Below are 17,347 nucleotides of genomic sequence, written 5' to 3'. Positions count from 1 at the left end.
TGGGTCCTGTTTCAGTAATAATGATATCACACCTTCTTTGCGTGTCTGATAATCTACCATTTATATAGGAGTGATTAAAACATGCTAATAATGGTCCTCTGAGTATATCAAAACAAGTATGGTATTCCTCCACTGGTATGCCATCCAGCCCTGGAGTTTTCCCCACCTTAAAGGCTTTAATTGCATCAAGAAGTTCCTCCTCTGCAATTTGGCCTTCACATGAGTCTTTCTGTACAGATGTTAATTTTACATTATTATTAGGGAAAAAATCCATAGAATTAGCTTCAGTTAGTGGAGATGGAGGAGACAAACAAAAACATATTCTTAAAGTACTTTACTTCCTCTTTCAAAATATAATTCAGTGAATCATGAGTGACTCCATCATTTGTAACTAGTTTCAATGCATTTTTTGGGGAGCATTTCTATATTGAAGATTGAAAAAGAATTTGGTGCATTTTTCCCCATATTCCATCCAGGTCACTTTATTGTTATAATATATTACACTGGATCTTTCTAGAATAAGTTCCTCCATTTCTTTTTGTTTTTCCTCTAAATTATTCTGTGCCACTATGGTACAGTTTTTATTGCTATCTAACTATACTGTTAGTCCAGTAATTTCCTTTGTTAATATGGACTCTTTTGATCTAAATTCCTTTTGTTTTATAGATGAGTACTGAATTGCATGGCCTCTAAAGGCACATTTAAAAGTGTCCCATACAATTAGGAGATCTGCTGTACCTATGTTAAGTCTGAAAAAGTCAGTTATAAATTCTTCTGTCCTAGTTCTAAGAAAAGTTAAGAAAACTTACGAAATAAACTAAGGTAAAATAAAAACATTTAAAAAGCAACAAGAAAATGACATAACAATAACGAGGCTAAATACGGGATTTTCAACAGGACAATGACCAAACACACCTCCAGGCTGTGTAAGGGCTACTTGACCAAGAAGGAGAGTGATGGAGTGCTGCATCAGAGGACCTGGCCTCCATGATCACCCGATCTCAACCCAAGATAGTTTAGGATGAGTTGGGCCGCAGAGTGAAAAGCAACCAACAAGTGCTCAGCATATGTGGGAACACCTTCAAAACTGTTCAAAAAACATTCCAGGCGACTAGCTAATGAAGCTGGTTGAGAGAATGCCAAGAGTGTGCAAAGCTGTCATCAAGGCAAAGGGTCGCTACTTTGAAGAATCTCAAATATATTTTGACTTGTTTAACACTGTTTTGGTTACTACATGATTCCATGTGTGTTATTTCATAGTTGTGACGTCTTCTCAATTATTCTACAATGTAGAAAATAGTAAAAATAAAGAAAAACCCTTGAATGAGTAGGTGTGTCCAAACTTTGACTGGTACTGTACACACGTGTGTGTATACATTACCGTTCAAAAGTTTGGGTTCACTTAGAAATGTCCTTGTTTTTGAAAGAAAAGCAAATTTTTTGTCCACTAAAATAACATCAAATTGATCAGAAATACAGTGTAGACATTGTTAATGTTGTAAATGACCATTGTAGCTGGAAACAGCAGATTTTCTATGGAATATCTACATAGGCGTACAGGGGCCCATTATCAGCAACCATCACTCCTGTGTTCCAATGGCACGTTGTTATAGCTAATCCAAGTTTATAATTTTAAAAGGCTAATTGATCATTAGAAAACCCTTTTGCAATTATGTTAGCACAGATGAAAACTGTTGTTCTGATTAAAGAAGCAATAAAACTGGCCTTCTTTAGACTAATTGAGTATCTGGAGCATCAGGATTTGTAGGTTCGCTTACTGGCTCAAAATGGCCAGAAACAAAGAACTTTCTTCTGAAACTCATCAGTCTATTCTTGTTCTCAGAAATGTAGGCTATTCCATGCGAGAAATTGCAAAGAAACTGAAGATGTCGTACAACGCTGGGTACTACTCCCTTCACAGAACAGAGCAAACTGGCTCTAACCAGAATAAAAAGTGGAGTGGGAGGCCCCGGTGCACAACTGAGCAAGAGGACAAGTACTCCAGAGTGTCTATTTTGAGAAACAGACGCCTCAAGTCCTCAACTGGCAGCTTTATTAAATAGTACCCACAAAACACCAGTCTCAACGTCAACAGTGAAGAGGCGACTCCGGGATGCTGGCCTTCTAGGCAGAGTTCCTCTGTCCAGTGTGTTCTTGTGTCCATCTTAATTGTTTATTTTTATCGGCCAGTCTGAGATATGGCTTTTTCTTTGCAACTCTGCCTAGAAGGCCAGCATCCCGGAGTCGCCTCTTCACTGTTGACGTTGAGACTGGTGTTTTGCGGGTACTATTTAATGAAGCTGCCAGTTGAGGACTTGTGAGGCGTCTGTTTCTCTAATGTACTTGTCCTCTTGCTCAGTTGTGCACCGGGGCCTCCCACTCCGCTTTCTATTCTGGTTAGAGACAGTTTGCGCTGTTCTGAATAGATTTCTTCCAGCTACAATAGTAATTTACAACATTAACAATGTCTACACTGTATTTCTGATCAATTTGATGTTATTTTAAAATGGACAAAAAAATTGTGTTTCTTTCAAAAACAAGGACACACACACACATCCTGCACTGACACTGCTCTCTGTATTACCAAGGCTTACACGCTGAAGAAAACACACAGAATAGAGGCAGAGAGCAGGAGAGAGGCAGAGAGCAGGAGAGAGGCAGAGAGCAGGAGAGAGGCAGAGAGCAGGAGAGAGGCAGGGAGAGAAAAACATAAAAGGTTAGGTTGAAAACAACTCCTACTCAATCTAAATCAAACCTCAAATAAATAAAATAATAATTCTACACAGCCTAACAGTGTGTGGGTGCTAGCTTTCAGAGCCATTTGTCATCATACTTATTCACTGAAGCGAGCAGAGTGGCAGCAGATTTTCTCAAACATCGCCACTCAGATGATCACTTGGATAAATGGCAGCCCATGTCGGTCTGCCTCCCTCTCCTTCCACATCGGTGACGTAACTCACTCATTCCTCAACACAAATGTGATTTAGCTCTGCACCAAATCACATTCTCCTCCACATCCTCTCCTGTCCTATTAGACTGGTAACTAAAGGAGGGGGGAGACACTGAGAAAGAGAAAGCCTTTGAGGAAGAGAGAGGAAATTAAAATCCAATGAAAGGAGCCCTCTGTAAAATAGATATATGCTGGGCCATAGCAGCAGTCTCAGTCCTGTAACAGAGATTAATATGCAGGGAAGCCCTCAGACACTGCTGTATATATATATAATAATGACAATTACAACAATACTGAATGAACACTTTTTTTAACTTAATATAATACATCAATAAAATCTATTTAGTCTCAAATAAATAATGAAACATGTTCAATTTGGTTTAAATAATGCAAAAACAAAGTGTTGGAGAAGAAAGTAAAAGTGCAATATGTGCCATGTAAAAAATCTATCGTTTAAGTTCCTTGGTCAGAACATATGAAAGCTGGTAGTTCCTTTTAAAGTCCCCAGCTACACTAAAATGTGATCTCAGGACATGCGGTTTCCTGTTTGCACAAGTCCAGTGTAGTTCCTTGAGAGCCATCACGGGCCCGGCTTGGGGGGTAATATACACGGCAGTGACTACGACCTAAGAAAATGATCATCCCGGGAGGTAATGTGGTTGGCATTTGATGGTGAGGTATTCCAGATCGAGAAAACAAAAGAACTTAAGTTCCTGTATGTTACCACATTCACACAGTTGTTAATCATGAAACAAACCCCTCCGCCTTCTTTTTCCCCTGAGTTTTTTCTTCCTGTTCGCGCTATGGACGGAGAACCCCGCTGGCTAAATGGATGTGGCCAATATATACAGAGAGAGACCGGATTCAGTAAAAACAAATGGTATGTTACAGTCCTTGATGTATGTCTGGAAGGAGATCCTCGTGCGTTGCCCCACGGACCTCCCGGTTGCGGCCGGCTGCGACAGAGCCTGGGTGCGAACCCAGAGTCTCTGGTGGCACAGCTAGCGCTGCGATGCAGTGCCCTAGACCACTGCGCCACCCGGGAGGCCCGTGACTAACACATTTCAGTTAATTACTATAGCTTCCGCCTTGGGCCAATCAGTGTCATTTTGTAAATGCCAGATCTCTATGCCAAGACGGATCATTCACCCTAGTTTTGTTAAAATCGGCCCAGTGTTGTCGGCGACATCGCATGTGAGTAATGAACATAGGAACCGAGACAGATCAACAGTCCCATCCCCGATATCATCGTGGAGAACAATTAGAGGGGACGAGTGCTTAACATACAGTGCCTTCTGAAAGTACTCAAACCCCTCGACTTTTTCCACATTGTTACGTTACAGCCTTATTCTCAAATTGATTAAACAAACAATTTCTCAGCAATCTACACACAATACCCCATAATGACAAAGCGAAAACAGTTTTTTAGAAATGTTTGCACATTTATTGAAAATAAAAACAGAAATACCTTATTTACTTAAGTATTCAGACCCTTTGCTATGAGATTAAAAATGTATCTCAAAGGCATCCTGTATCCATTGCTCATCTTTGAGATGTTTCTACTTGGAGTCTACCTGTGGTAAATTCAATTGATTGGACATGATTTGGAAAGGCACACACCTGTCTATATAAGGTCCCACAGTTGACAGTGCATGTCAGAGCAAAAACCAAGCCATGAGGTCGAAGGAATTGTCCGTAGAGTTCCGAGACAGGATTGTGTCGAGGCACAGATCTAAAGAAGGGTACCAAAAAAATGGCTGCAACATTGAAGGCTCCCAAGAACACGGTTGCCTCCATCATTCTTTAAAATGGAAGAAGTTTGGAACCACCAAGAAACTTCCTAGAGCTGGCCTCCTGGCCAAATTGAGCAATCAGGGGAGAAGGGCCTTGGTCAGAGAGGTGACCAAGAACTCGATGGTCACTCTGACAGAGATCCAGAGATCCTCTGTGGAGATGGTGGAACCTTCCAGAAGGACAATCATTTCTGCAGCACTCCACCTATCTGACCTTTATGGTAGAGTGGCCAGACGGAAGCCACTCCTCAGTAAAAGGCACATGACAGTCCGCTTGGAGTTTGCCAAAAGGCACCTAAAGATTGTCAGACCATGAGAAACAAGATTGAACTCTTTGGCCTTAATTCCAAGCGTCATGTCTGGAGGAAACCTCGCACCATCCCTACAGTGAAGCGCGGTGGTGGCAGCATTATGCTGTGGGGATGTTTTTCAGCAGCAGGGACTGGTAGACTAGTCAGGATCGAGGCAAAGATAAACGGAGCAAAGTAAAAAAAGATCCTTGATAACATGCTCCAGAGCGCTCAGGACCTCAGACTAAGACGAAAGTTTACCGTCCAACAGGACAACGACCCTAAGCACACAGCCAAGTAAATGCAGGAAAGTGGCTTCGGGACAAGTCTCTGAATGTCCTTGAGTAGCCCAACCAGAGCTCAGACTTCTCTGGAGATCTAACATCTCTGGAGAGACTGGAAAATAGCTTTGCATCAATGCTCCCCATCCACCCTGACAGAGCTTGATAGGATCTGCAGAGAGAAAATGGGAGAAACTCCCCAAATACAGGTGCGCCAAGCTTGTAGTGTCATATCCAAGAATAATCAAGGCTGTAATCGCTGCCAAACGTGCTCCAATACAGTACTCAGTAAAGGGTCTGAATAGTTAAGTAAATGTAATATTTCAGTTTATTTTGAATACATTTGCAAAAATTTACTTTTTTTTTTTCTTTGTCATTAAGTGGTATTGTGCGTAGATTGAGGGGGAAAAATATTTTAGCTATTTTAGAATAAGGCTGTAACGTAAGAAAATGTGGAAAAGGTCAAGGGGTCTGAATATTTTCCGAAGGCACTGTACAAACACCAGCCACATTGTACAGACAGAGCTAGCTGCCAATATGCAGAGGGTCTAATGACGGCAGCCAGCTGACAGCAGATGGAGCAGGAGGACTAACAAAGGAGCCTGTACTAAAACACCTACAGTTCAAAAGGAGGCAACACTGTTAGCTAGTGAATGGAAGCCTGTTCAATGTTACTGGTCTCTCAGAGTGAGAAATGTGTTTGGTAATTACAAGCTGGAGTGAGATGAGCAGGGGGAATGCTTTTATATTAATTCACTAGCACTGCTGATATTAGGGTAGTCGCTTGATAGATGTGGACCATATTTATGTTTGAGATCTGAAGGAAACAACACACACAACTATATAAACCACATCAGAGACATGCAAAAGCATGGGGAAGAGCATGAGTGATTCATTACATGCCAAGCCTTGACGAACAGCAGCTCACACACCATCTGGATTTGCATTGTTGTTTTCCTTTGTTCTTGTCTTTTTTCCTCTTTTGTTCTTTCTGAAGGTTGTTGGCGCATCGGGTGGGTTGTGGTGTTGATTGGGTTGGATGGGGGCGGGGAATACCAGTCAAAAGTTCAGACACACCTACTCATTCAAGGGTTTTCTTTATTTGTACTATTTTCTACATTGTAAAATAGTGATGACATTACAACTATGAAATAACACATATGGAATCATGTAGTAACCAAAAAAAAGTGTTTAAAAAAAATCTAAATATATTTCAGATTGTTCAAATAGCCACCCTTTTCCTTGATAACAGTTTTGCACACTCTTGGCATTGTCTCAACCAGCTTCATGAGGTAGTCACCTGGAATGCATTTCAATTAACAGTTGTGCCTTGTTAAAAGTGAATTTGTGGAAATACTTTCCTTCTTCATGCGTTTGAGCCAACCAGTTGTGTTGTGACAAGGTAGAGTTGGTCGACAGAAGATGGTCTTTTACCAAATAGGGCTAAGTCCATATTATTGCAAAACAGCGTAAAAAAAGCAAAGAGAAAAGACAGTCCATCGTTACTTTAAGACATTGAGGTCAGTCAATCCGGAACATGTCAAGGTATTTGAAAGTTTCTTCTAGTGCAGTCGCAAAAACCATCAAGCACTATGATGAAACTGGGATGACCCAGAGTTCATTAGTTATCAGCCTCTTAATTGACAATTAACTGCACCTCAGACTGCAGCCCAAGTAAATGCGTCACAGAGTTCAAGTAACAGACATGTCAACGTCAACTGTTCAGAGGAGACTGCATGAGTCAGACCTTCATGGTCTAATTGCTGCTTGGGCCAAGAAACACGAGCAATGGACATTAGACCGGTGGAAACCTGTCCTTTGGTCTGATGAGTCCAAATTTTAGATTTTTCATTCTAATCCCTGTGTCTTAATGAGACGTAGAGTAGGTTAACGGAAGATCTCCGCATGTGTGGTTCCCACCGTGAAGCGTGGAGGTGGTGGTGTGATGGTGCTTTGCTGGTGACACTGTCAGTGATTTATTTAGAATTCAAGGGACACTTAACCAGCGTGGCTACCACAGCACTCTGCAGCGATACACCATCCCATCTGGTTTGCGCTTAGTTGGACTATTACTTGTTTTTCAACAGAACAATGACCGAACACAATCACCCGACCTCAACCCAATTGAGATGGTTTGGGATGAGTTGGAGCGCAGAGTGAAGGAAAAACAAGTGTTCAGCATATGTGGGAACTCCTTCAAGACTGTTCGAAAAGCATTACAGGTGACTAGCTAATGAAGCTGGTTGAGAGAATGCCAAGAGTGTGCAAAGCTGTCATCAAGGCAAAGGGTGGCTACTTTGAAGAACCTCAAATATATTTTAATTTGTTTAACACTGTTTTGGTTACTACATGATTCCATATGTATTATGTCATAGTTTTGATGTCTTCACTATTATTCTACAATGTAGAAAATAGTAGAAAAATAAAAACCCTTGAATGAGTAGGTGAGACCAAACTTTTGACTGGTACTGTATGTACAGTGCATTCGGAAAGTATTCAGGCCCCTTGACATTTACCAAATGTTGTTACATCACAGCCTTATTCTAAAAGGGATTAAATTGTTTTTCCCCTCATCAAGCTACACACAATACCCCATAACGACAAAGTAAATATAGGTTTTTAGAAATTTTAGCAAATGTATTAAAAATAAACTGAAATATTACATTTACATAAGTATTCAGACCATTTACTCAGTACTTTGTTGAAGCACCTTTGGCAGCAATTACAGCCTCAAGTCTTCTTCGATATGATGCTACAAGCTTGGTACACCTGTATTTGAGGAGATTCTCTCATTCTTCTCTGCAGATCCTCTCAAGCTGTCAGGTTGGATGGCAGCGCTGCTGCACAGCTATTTTCAGGTCTCTCAGAGATGTTCAATCTGGTTGAAGTCCGGGCTCTGGCTGGGCCACTCAAGGACATTCAGAGAATTGTCCCGAAGCCACTCCTGCATCGTCTTCGCTGTGTGCTCAGGGTCATGGTCCTGTTAGAAGGTGAACCTTTGCCCCAGTCTGCGGTCTTGAGCACTCTGGAGCAGGTTTTCATCAAGGATCTTTCTGTACTTTGCTCCGTTCATCTTTCCTTCGATCCTGACTGGTCTCCCAGTCCATGCTGCTGAAAAACATCCCCACAACATGCTGCCACAACCATGCTTCACCGTAGGAATGGCACCAGGTTTCTTCCAGACATGACGCTTGGCATTTAGGCCAAAGAGTTCAATCTTGGTTTCTTCAGACCAGAGAATCTTGTTTCTCAATGTCAGAGTCCTTTAGGTGCCTTTTGGCAAACTCCAAGCAGGCTGTCATGTGCCTTTTACTGAGGAGTGGCTTCTGTCTGGCCACTCTACCATAAAGGTCAGATAGGTGGAGTGCTGCAGAGATGGTTGTGTAGATTGATGAGAAAAAAGAAAATCATACATTTTAGAATACGGCTATTACATAACAAAATGTGGAAAAGGGAAGGTGCCTGAATACTTTCTGAATGTACTGTAATTTGGCTAGGTTATTATTGTTGTCATCTATGCTCTGTTTAAAATGGTGTTTTACTGGGGTAAAAGTAAGCTTGCTACCAGAGACAACTCATCTGAACGGGGCATACAATAGATATCATTTTGATTGTTCAGGTTCACCATCAGCAACATTTTTACATACACAGGATAAAGTTCCTCATTTCATAACAAGGACAGCAATCCCCTTTTGCGAGGCGCACTGCTTGGCCAAAGCTGGAGGAAAAAAAGAAGCTCACCCCAAAAAACCTTCGGAAAGGTCAAAACAATTAGATGAGATGGGGTGAAATCCAAAGTTGTGCTATATATTCATTGGCTATGTCATAGCTCATTTGTAAATTATAAATATTTATACATTACTAGGTCAAACACTTATTCTGCAAAAATGACAAGATAATTAATGGGTGATGGTGATTTCAGAACCAAAGTGTGGGGACAAAAAACATAGGCTAATCTGATAGTGGTAATGGGATGTTAATTTGGATGGTAAATGCCTTGTCTCCTTTATGGCTCAGCTCAGGTGCCTAGATAGTACATACACCATAGACATACATCATTTACTCACACACAGTCAGTTCCAACTCATAGAGGCCCAGCTCATGAAATCCATCAGCAGCTATTGTGGGGGAGGAAACGGAAAATGAATGTGTTTATGCAACTAATGTAAGGGCATTGAATCGTATCGAACCAAATTGCATCGATTTGTTCTCAAATCAAACCGCACCAAATAGTTTCAAACTGAAGCATATTGTTCCTGTATCAGAGCCCATGTATCTGGATATGTATTGAATTGTCTTGAAAGGGTAAGATGCACATCCCTAGTGTTTTCAAATATTCTCCTCAATAATAATTGTCTGGGAAGACAGCAGAGCCATCAGAGTAAGTCTGGATCGGAGCGTTGCACATCAACATAATACAGCTCATTACCCACCAGTGGGTCTGGGAATTGCCAGGGACCCCACAATAAGATATTATCATGATACTTTGGTGCTTATACAATATGTACTGCGATTCTCACGATTCTATATATGTCAGGAGTCTCCAACTGGCAGATTTTATTTGGCCCCCCACGTTTTCTGCGCTAAAAAGATAATAATAATAATATTAAATTAATATTGTTGGATATAAAAGACTGTGAAAACACCAGCAAATCAGCTGTAAGTGATTTTAATTTTGGAAATCTGTTCCAAAGTACTCCCACACATAAGAGAGATATATATGTGATAGTATTCAAATGTAAGGTTTGAAATTATTATGTTTTAGTCAAATATTATATCTGCTTGGCGTTCAATTTGTAGTCTACAAAAATGATTGGTAATTATGTTCCGGCCCCCTGATCATCCGCTCAAGAAAAGAAAATGGCCCACGGCTGAATCTAGTTGATAATCCCTGCTGTATGTATTGCAACTCGATACTGCAAGTTTATTGCCATTTGATCTTCCAAACAAATTACTCACTATATGTCTGCTGCAGAGAGACAAGAGACAAGTTTTGATCAGTCAGGGAAATAAAAGTGCTGAAAACATTTTGGCTCACTATTTAAAAAGATAGAGAACAAGCTATAGGATGAAACATTCCTGAGTTATGGCGCAGGTACAGCCGACTAGCCAACACTACCATCTTTTTTTTTTCTTTTTTTTTTTTACAAATAGATACTTGGAGTCAAATATCCATATAATATAGAACAAAAATAATATTGCGATGTGCAACTATCGATTTCCCCCCCCATTACTATCCACCAGAGAGAATAATGTATGCTTCCCTGTGCCACACTGCTCATTTCACAGTAGACAGACAGCAATTAGAAACCAGCTGCAAACACAAGAGCCAACAAATATAGTAGAACACAATTAAAAGAAAGGGATGCTAAAATGCAAGGACTATTTCATTACAGCAATGGGAGATAAAGTATCTTGTCATTACATAGGCCTAAGTAAGTTACAAAGAGGCTTTAGTTTCTGCCCAGAGAAACTGTTCTGGCCTGATGTTCAAATGGTACCTGGTTTCTCTCCCTGCAGACAGGGAGACTGGCAGGACCAGACCGTTATGGCCTGGTCAGAAAATACTATTATGTAATTTGGGGTTGTGACTCATTGCTGAAATCACTAGGTGGTGACATTTTAGTCTCAGTGCAAAACAACCTGGTTGAAAGTCTCGATGCAATACTCAGCAGCAGAGCAGACCATAGCATTCTCATTATCTCATATCTACTTCGAATTAGGCTAGTAATTGAGCCATCCATGACACAGTAACCTTATATTTGCATTCAAAGACATACTAGGCCTATATTCTCTTACATAAAACTGAAAAAAGTTAGTAAAGTCAGCACAAGATGCAAAGCAAGCATATAAGTTGCATGTTGGCTTATAAACGTTTCTTACCTATGCACACGTCTAATTTGCCCTTGATGGCAGCCTCGTGGAGCGGTGTGTAGTTCCAGCTGTCCCGGGCGTTTGGGTCAGCACCCTGACATAGGAGCAGGCTGACCACCTCAGCGTGGCCAAAGGAGCAGGCATTATGCAGAGGGATCAAACCTCCATCATCACGGGCGTGAACATTGGCGCCTGTCTCAAGGAGGTGCTCTACAACATCTTTCCTCCCAAATCCTACAAAGTAAAGGAAACGGTAGAAAGATTATCAGGTGTGCTGGGCCAGTCCCATTCATAAACAGTCACTTAGATGGCCCCCTGACCAAAACATAAGAATATTTTTATACATATACAGTACTAGTCAAAAGTTTGGAAACACCTACTCAATCAAGTTTTTTTTCTATTTTTTTCTATTTTCTAGAAAAATAGTGAAGACATGTAGTACTACAGGACTGCATATGTGTTATTTCATTGTTTTGATGTCTTCGCTATAATTCTACAACATAGAAAGCAGTAAAAATAAAGAAAAACCCTGGAATGAGTAGGTGTTTCTAAAATTTTGTATTCAGACTTTTTGCTGTGAAACTTGAAATTGAGCTCAGGTTGATCCTGTTCCCATTGAACATCTTTGAGATGTTTTTACAACTTGATTGGAGTCCACTTGTGGTAAATTCAATTGACTGGACATGATTTGGAAAGGCACACACCTGTCTATATAAGGTCCCACAGTTGACAGTGCATGCCATAGCAAAAACCAAGCCATAAGGTCGAAGGAATCGTCCGTAGAGCTCAGAGACAGGATTGTGTCGAGGCACAGATCTGGGGAAGTGTACCAAAAAATGTCTGCAGCATTGAAGGTCCCCAAGAACACAGTGACCTCCATCATTCTTAAATGAAAGAAGTTTGGAACCACCAAAACTCTTCCTAGAGCTGGCAACACGGCCAAACTGAGAAATCGTGGGGGGGGGGGGGGGGGGGCCTTGGTCAGGGAGGTGACCAAGAACCCGATGGTCACTCTGACAGAGCTCCTCTGTGTGGTCTGTAGCCCTCCACCAATCTGACCTTTATGGTAGAGTGGCCAGACGGAAGCCACTCCTCAGTAAAAGGCACATGACAGCCTGCCTGGATTTTTCCAAGAGGCACCTAAAGACTCTCAGAACATGAGGAACAAAATTATCTGGGCTGATAACAAAATGGAACTCTTTGGCCTGAATGTCAAGCGTCACGTCTGGAGGAAACCTGGCACCATCCCTACGGTGAAGCATGGTGGTGGCAACATCATGCTGAGGGGATTTTATTAGCGGCAGGGACTGTGAGACAAGTCAGAATCAAGGCAGAGATGAACAGAGCAAAGTACAGAGAGATCCTTGATGAAAACCTGCTCCAGAGCGCTCAGGACCTCAGACTGGGGCAAAGGTTCACCTTCCAACAGGACAACAACCCTAAGCACACAGCCAAGACAATGCAGGAGTGGCTTCGGGACAAGTCTCTGAATGTCCTTGAGAGCCCGGACTTGAACCACGAACGAACAGCTTCCTGAAAATAGAATGGAGAAACTCCCCAAAAACAGGTGTGCCAAGCTTGTAGCATCATACCCAAGAAGACGCGATGCTGTAATTGCTGCCCAAGGTGCTTCAACATAGCACTGCGTAAAGGGTCTGAATACTTATGTAAATGTAATATCGCCATTTTTTATTTATACATTAGCAAAAATGTCTAATAAACTGTTTTTGCTTTGTCATTATGGGATATAGTGTGTAGATTAATCATTTTTAGAATAAGATGTGGAAAAAGTCAAGGGGTCTGAATACTTTTCAAAGGAACTGTGTGTGTGTGTGTGTGTATGTGTGTGTGTGTGTATATATATTTTAGGAACTCAGTCATGGTCTCAACTTACTATTGTGATTAACACTAGCAATGATTACACACCAGTGCATTTCTAAATTTGGTAGTCCATCAGCAGTTTCTCTTGTTACGTCAAGCAATCACTCAATTAGCCATGTCATCTAAACATTTTTAGATTAGATTGGTAGTCTAGCCATCAAACTTGTAATAATCATGGCTAGTGTTGCAAAGGGTCGGAAACTTTCGGGAAATTTTCCAAGGGAAGTTAAGCCCTGGAATTTGGGGAATTTTGCTTCAATTCTTCAAAAAAGTTAGCTATTAACAGTGAACCTTTTTTTGTGGGATGCATATAAGGCAATTCTAGGTCTTGTGGCGTAATTTTGGTTAAACTATCCCCAATTCAATGGAATTGCAACCATCTGCATGCACAGTGCATTCAACCATCACATGTACAGCTGATAATCAAGATCTTGGGCACTAATGAGATGCTATTGAGCCCACACTAAATGAGCCAAGGACTAAATGATTGTCTGAGCCAAGGACTAAATGATTTCCGGAAAATTTTGATTACAACACTGGGTGGGGTGAATATATTTTATTTGATATACATTATTTATTGTTAACAAGTAAATAGTAGCCTACAGCAAAGTGTGTTTAAATCATTTCTAACTTATAAAAAATTTCTGCAAGTTCGTTTTTGCTACCATGTGGGTTTTAGCTTGCTTGAGCCTGCTAACTGAGGAGTGTTAATTCACCTGTTTCCATAAATGTTTAAATTTAAAACATGTATTTTACAAAGGAGTTGTTTAATCTAACTGCTTAACTATTTATCTGAACATGCAATTGTATTTTTTTTATTTTTTACTAATTTGTTTTTCTTATCTTTACAGGAAAATGCCATGGGCACTATCTGATGTGTGGAGACATTTCACTGCAGCTAATGTAGAAGGAAAATGTGTACATTTGCAAATACTATGCCAAATCATATGTGAAGAATGCAACAAAGATGCAGAATCATCTGGCCAAGTGCATAAAGTTCCCTCAGCATTCACAACAAGCAACCTCTAACAAAAGTCCCTCTACTTCTATTCGAGGTCAAAATGATGATTCAGACACCTTATTGATAGCAACAGCTCATGGTCCTCTTGGAATCAGGAGTTTTTGTTGACTCAATAGAGGAACGTAGTCAGAAATGCTGATGAATGTCTTGCTCGAGTTGTGTATGCAACTGGTTCATCTCCGATGCTCACAGGAAATGTGTATTGGAAGAGATGTCTAAATTGTCTTCGCCCAGCATATACCCCTCCAACCAGACATGCTTTATCTACGAATTTGCTGGATGAAGATTTCAAGTAAAGGTCAAGCAAATCATAGAGAAAGCAGACTGTATTGCAATCATCTCTGATGGGTGGTCAAATGTTCATGGGTAAGGAATAATGCATTACATCTCCACCCCTCAACCAGTATTCTACAAGAGCACAGACAAGGGACAACAGACACACCGGTCTCTACATTGCAGATGAGCTGAAAGCAGTCATCAATGACCTTGGACCACATTAGGTATTTGCACTGGTGACAGACAATGCTGCGAACATGAAGGCTGCTTGGTCTAAAGTGGAGGAGTCCTACCCTCACATCACAACCATTGGCTGTGCTGCTCATGCATTGAATCTGCTCCTCAAGGACATCATGGCACTGAAAACAATGGATACACTCTACAATAGAGCCAAAGAAATGGTTAGGTATGTGAAGGGTCATCAAGTTATAGCAGCAATCTACCTAACCAAGCAAAGTGAGAAGAATAAGAGCACCACATTGAAGCTGCCCAGCAACACCCATTGGGGTGGTGTTGTCATCATGTTTGACAGTCTCCTGAAAGGGAAAGAGTCTCTCCAAGAAATGGCCTTATCACAGTCTGCTGATATGGACAGCCCTATCAAGAGGATCCTCCTGGATGATGTATTTTGGGAGAGAGTGGTAAGCAGCCTGAAACTCATGAAACCTATAGCAGTAGCCATTGCACGGATTGAGGGCGACAATGCCATCCTGTCTGATGTTCAGACTCTGCTTGCAGATGTAAGAGAAGAAATCCGTACTGCCCTGCCCACTTCACTGTTGCTCCAAGCAGAGGAAACTACAGTCCTGAAATACGTCAAAAAGCATGAAGACTTCTGCCTGAAGCCCATACACGCCACAGTATACATGTTGGAAGTATGCTAGCAAGAGCATCCTGTCTGGTGCAGAGATCAACAAGGCCTATGGTGTCATCACTACCGTGTCTCGCCACCTTGGCCTGGATGAGGGCAAGGTTCTTGGCAGTCTGGCAAAGTACACTTCCAAGCAAGGGCTTTGGGATGGAGATATGTTGGCACGACTGCTATATTGCATCAGCCACCTGGTGGAAGGGACTTTGTGGATCTGAGGCTCTTTCCCCTGTTGTCTCAATCATCCTCCAAATCCCACCAACATCAGCCGCCTCAGAGCGCAACTGGTCCTTGTTTGTGTAACAGTATAACTTTAGACCGTCCCCTCGACCCGACACGGGCGCGAACAAGGGACCCTCTGCACACATCAACAACGGTCGCCCACGAAGCATCGTTACCCATCGCTCCACAAAGGCCACGGCACCAGTGTAACAGATGTATAATGTACTCTCCATGCGTTGTGTTTTCTCATAATAAATCACTTCGGCCAGTGGTCCCAGTTGAGCATCATTAATTTCTGTTGCTGTTGTTAAATGGGAAACAGCACGTTAGTTGTGCAGGGCTTAACAGTGTTGATGGCTGTCGATGGCAAAATCTGTAGCATGAAGACAACTGTGTTAGCCGTGGCTTATGTGACCATGACATCAGTGTATGCTAGCTAACACAATTATTTACAGCAATCATATGCCAAAGCACATCCCAGAAAGCCCCTCAATCCCTAACAGGTACCATATACCCACACATGTATAAAATCAGTAACGTACAGCAAACTTGTACACATTGTAAAATAGAAAATAGAAAACAGTATTCAGAACGTGACCTACCCCTTGCATCACATTTTCATACTGGGAAGACCTGACGTTCGCCATCTCCCCCTATCTGCAAGCGGGGCCAATCACAACACCCCTTTTGTCATCAGACTTGAACTAACCAATAAGAATGCTTGAACATCAAATACACATTTCTTTAGAGGCAAGTGGAAACATAACCAACCCTGTTACATTTGGAACACACACACCAAAGCACGCAATAGGCTGACCAATAAAAGGGTTGAAAAATTGGTGGCCAGTCTGACAACGAGCCATCCTCAACAGGGTTGGAAAGAAGAGGTCCAGGGAGAAGACATGGAAGCCTGAGCGGAAGACAACCAAAGCTTTAGTTTCTAGACTATCTTTTTACAGGTGCATGTTGAAAACATTTTTGGGAGATGCAATGGATCATTGGGGATCATTCAATATTCCCTTTATTTTGTTAAGTGAAATCAGCCCATGTGAAGAGTCAACTCATTTAATTAAAATTAAATTCATAACTAAATTGTTTTTATTTCTATTGGAAAGACGTAATAATTTGCAATTATGTCTACTTATAAGGTAAACGGTTTATGTTTGTCTCCATATGATATGGTAAATATATCCAATGCAAAAAACACCTACATTTAAAATGGTATTAATTTGCATATATTCCCACAGAAAGTTTCCACCTCTGAAAATTCCCCAAAATGTGCAACTCTATCATGGCGGAATACTGACTGGGAACGTAGGCCATGTGCCCAGTGGCCCTGCCCTCCAGGGGGCCCACATTGATTGTGTTAGACATTCTCACACAGATATCACATTAAGATGGCAAAGGTCATTAAAATGTAAACAATTGCAGGAAATGTGCTTAACTGAAACAAAACAACAACAACTAAATCTCGCTTAGGGGCCCCAAAAGGCTAGAAGGTGCGCACCCTGAAGGTGCGTTTATCATCCATAGGACAACCTGCCACGAAAGTGTCACTAATACAGTGTAACACAACCTTCTATCATTGTTTAACATATTTCCTTTGTTTATTATGAGAAGACACAATGGTTGTGTGTGTCACATTTACTTCTGTATTTTTTGTTTAGCTGCCAAATTCCTTGTTTAATACAAGCATATCTTACCATGCCAACTTGCTAGTTAGTTATCTACAATTATTTTTAGATTAATTCCAAATTACGCTGGCTGCCTGACTACTTGGCAGGGCCTGTACTTTTTTATTGCAACTTGCTGACTACAACTTGCTGGCTAATAGCACCCCGTCCCCCTAACTGAATGGTGAGTCCATTTTTTAAAAACTAGTTGGCTAGGT

At 41.3% G+C, this 17,347-nt stretch overlaps 1 protein-coding gene across 6 annotated transcripts in view; it reads right to left on the bottom strand.

The window, feature by feature from the left end:
• Nucleotides 1-17,347, bottom strand: part of LOC129813764 (poly [ADP-ribose] polymerase tankyrase-1-like) — a 144,586-nt gene that overhangs the window by 126,455 nt on the left and 784 nt on the right. For all 6 annotated transcript variants that reach the window (XM_055866272.1, XM_055866281.1, XM_055866289.1 and 3 more), the window contains exon 2: nt 11,198-11,422. In XM_055866272.1, coding sequence (XP_055722247.1) covers nt 11,198-11,422 — 225 coding nt within the window. The remainder of the gene's footprint in view (nt 1-11,197; nt 11,423-17,347) is intronic.

The sequence above is a fragment of the Salvelinus fontinalis genome, chromosome 2 (assembly GCF_029448725.1).
Source record: "Salvelinus fontinalis isolate EN_2023a chromosome 2, ASM2944872v1, whole genome shotgun sequence".
Lineage (NCBI taxonomy): Eukaryota > Metazoa > Chordata > Actinopteri > Salmoniformes > Salmonidae > Salvelinus > Salvelinus fontinalis.
This window is presented reverse-complemented; position numbering and strand designations above follow the sequence as displayed.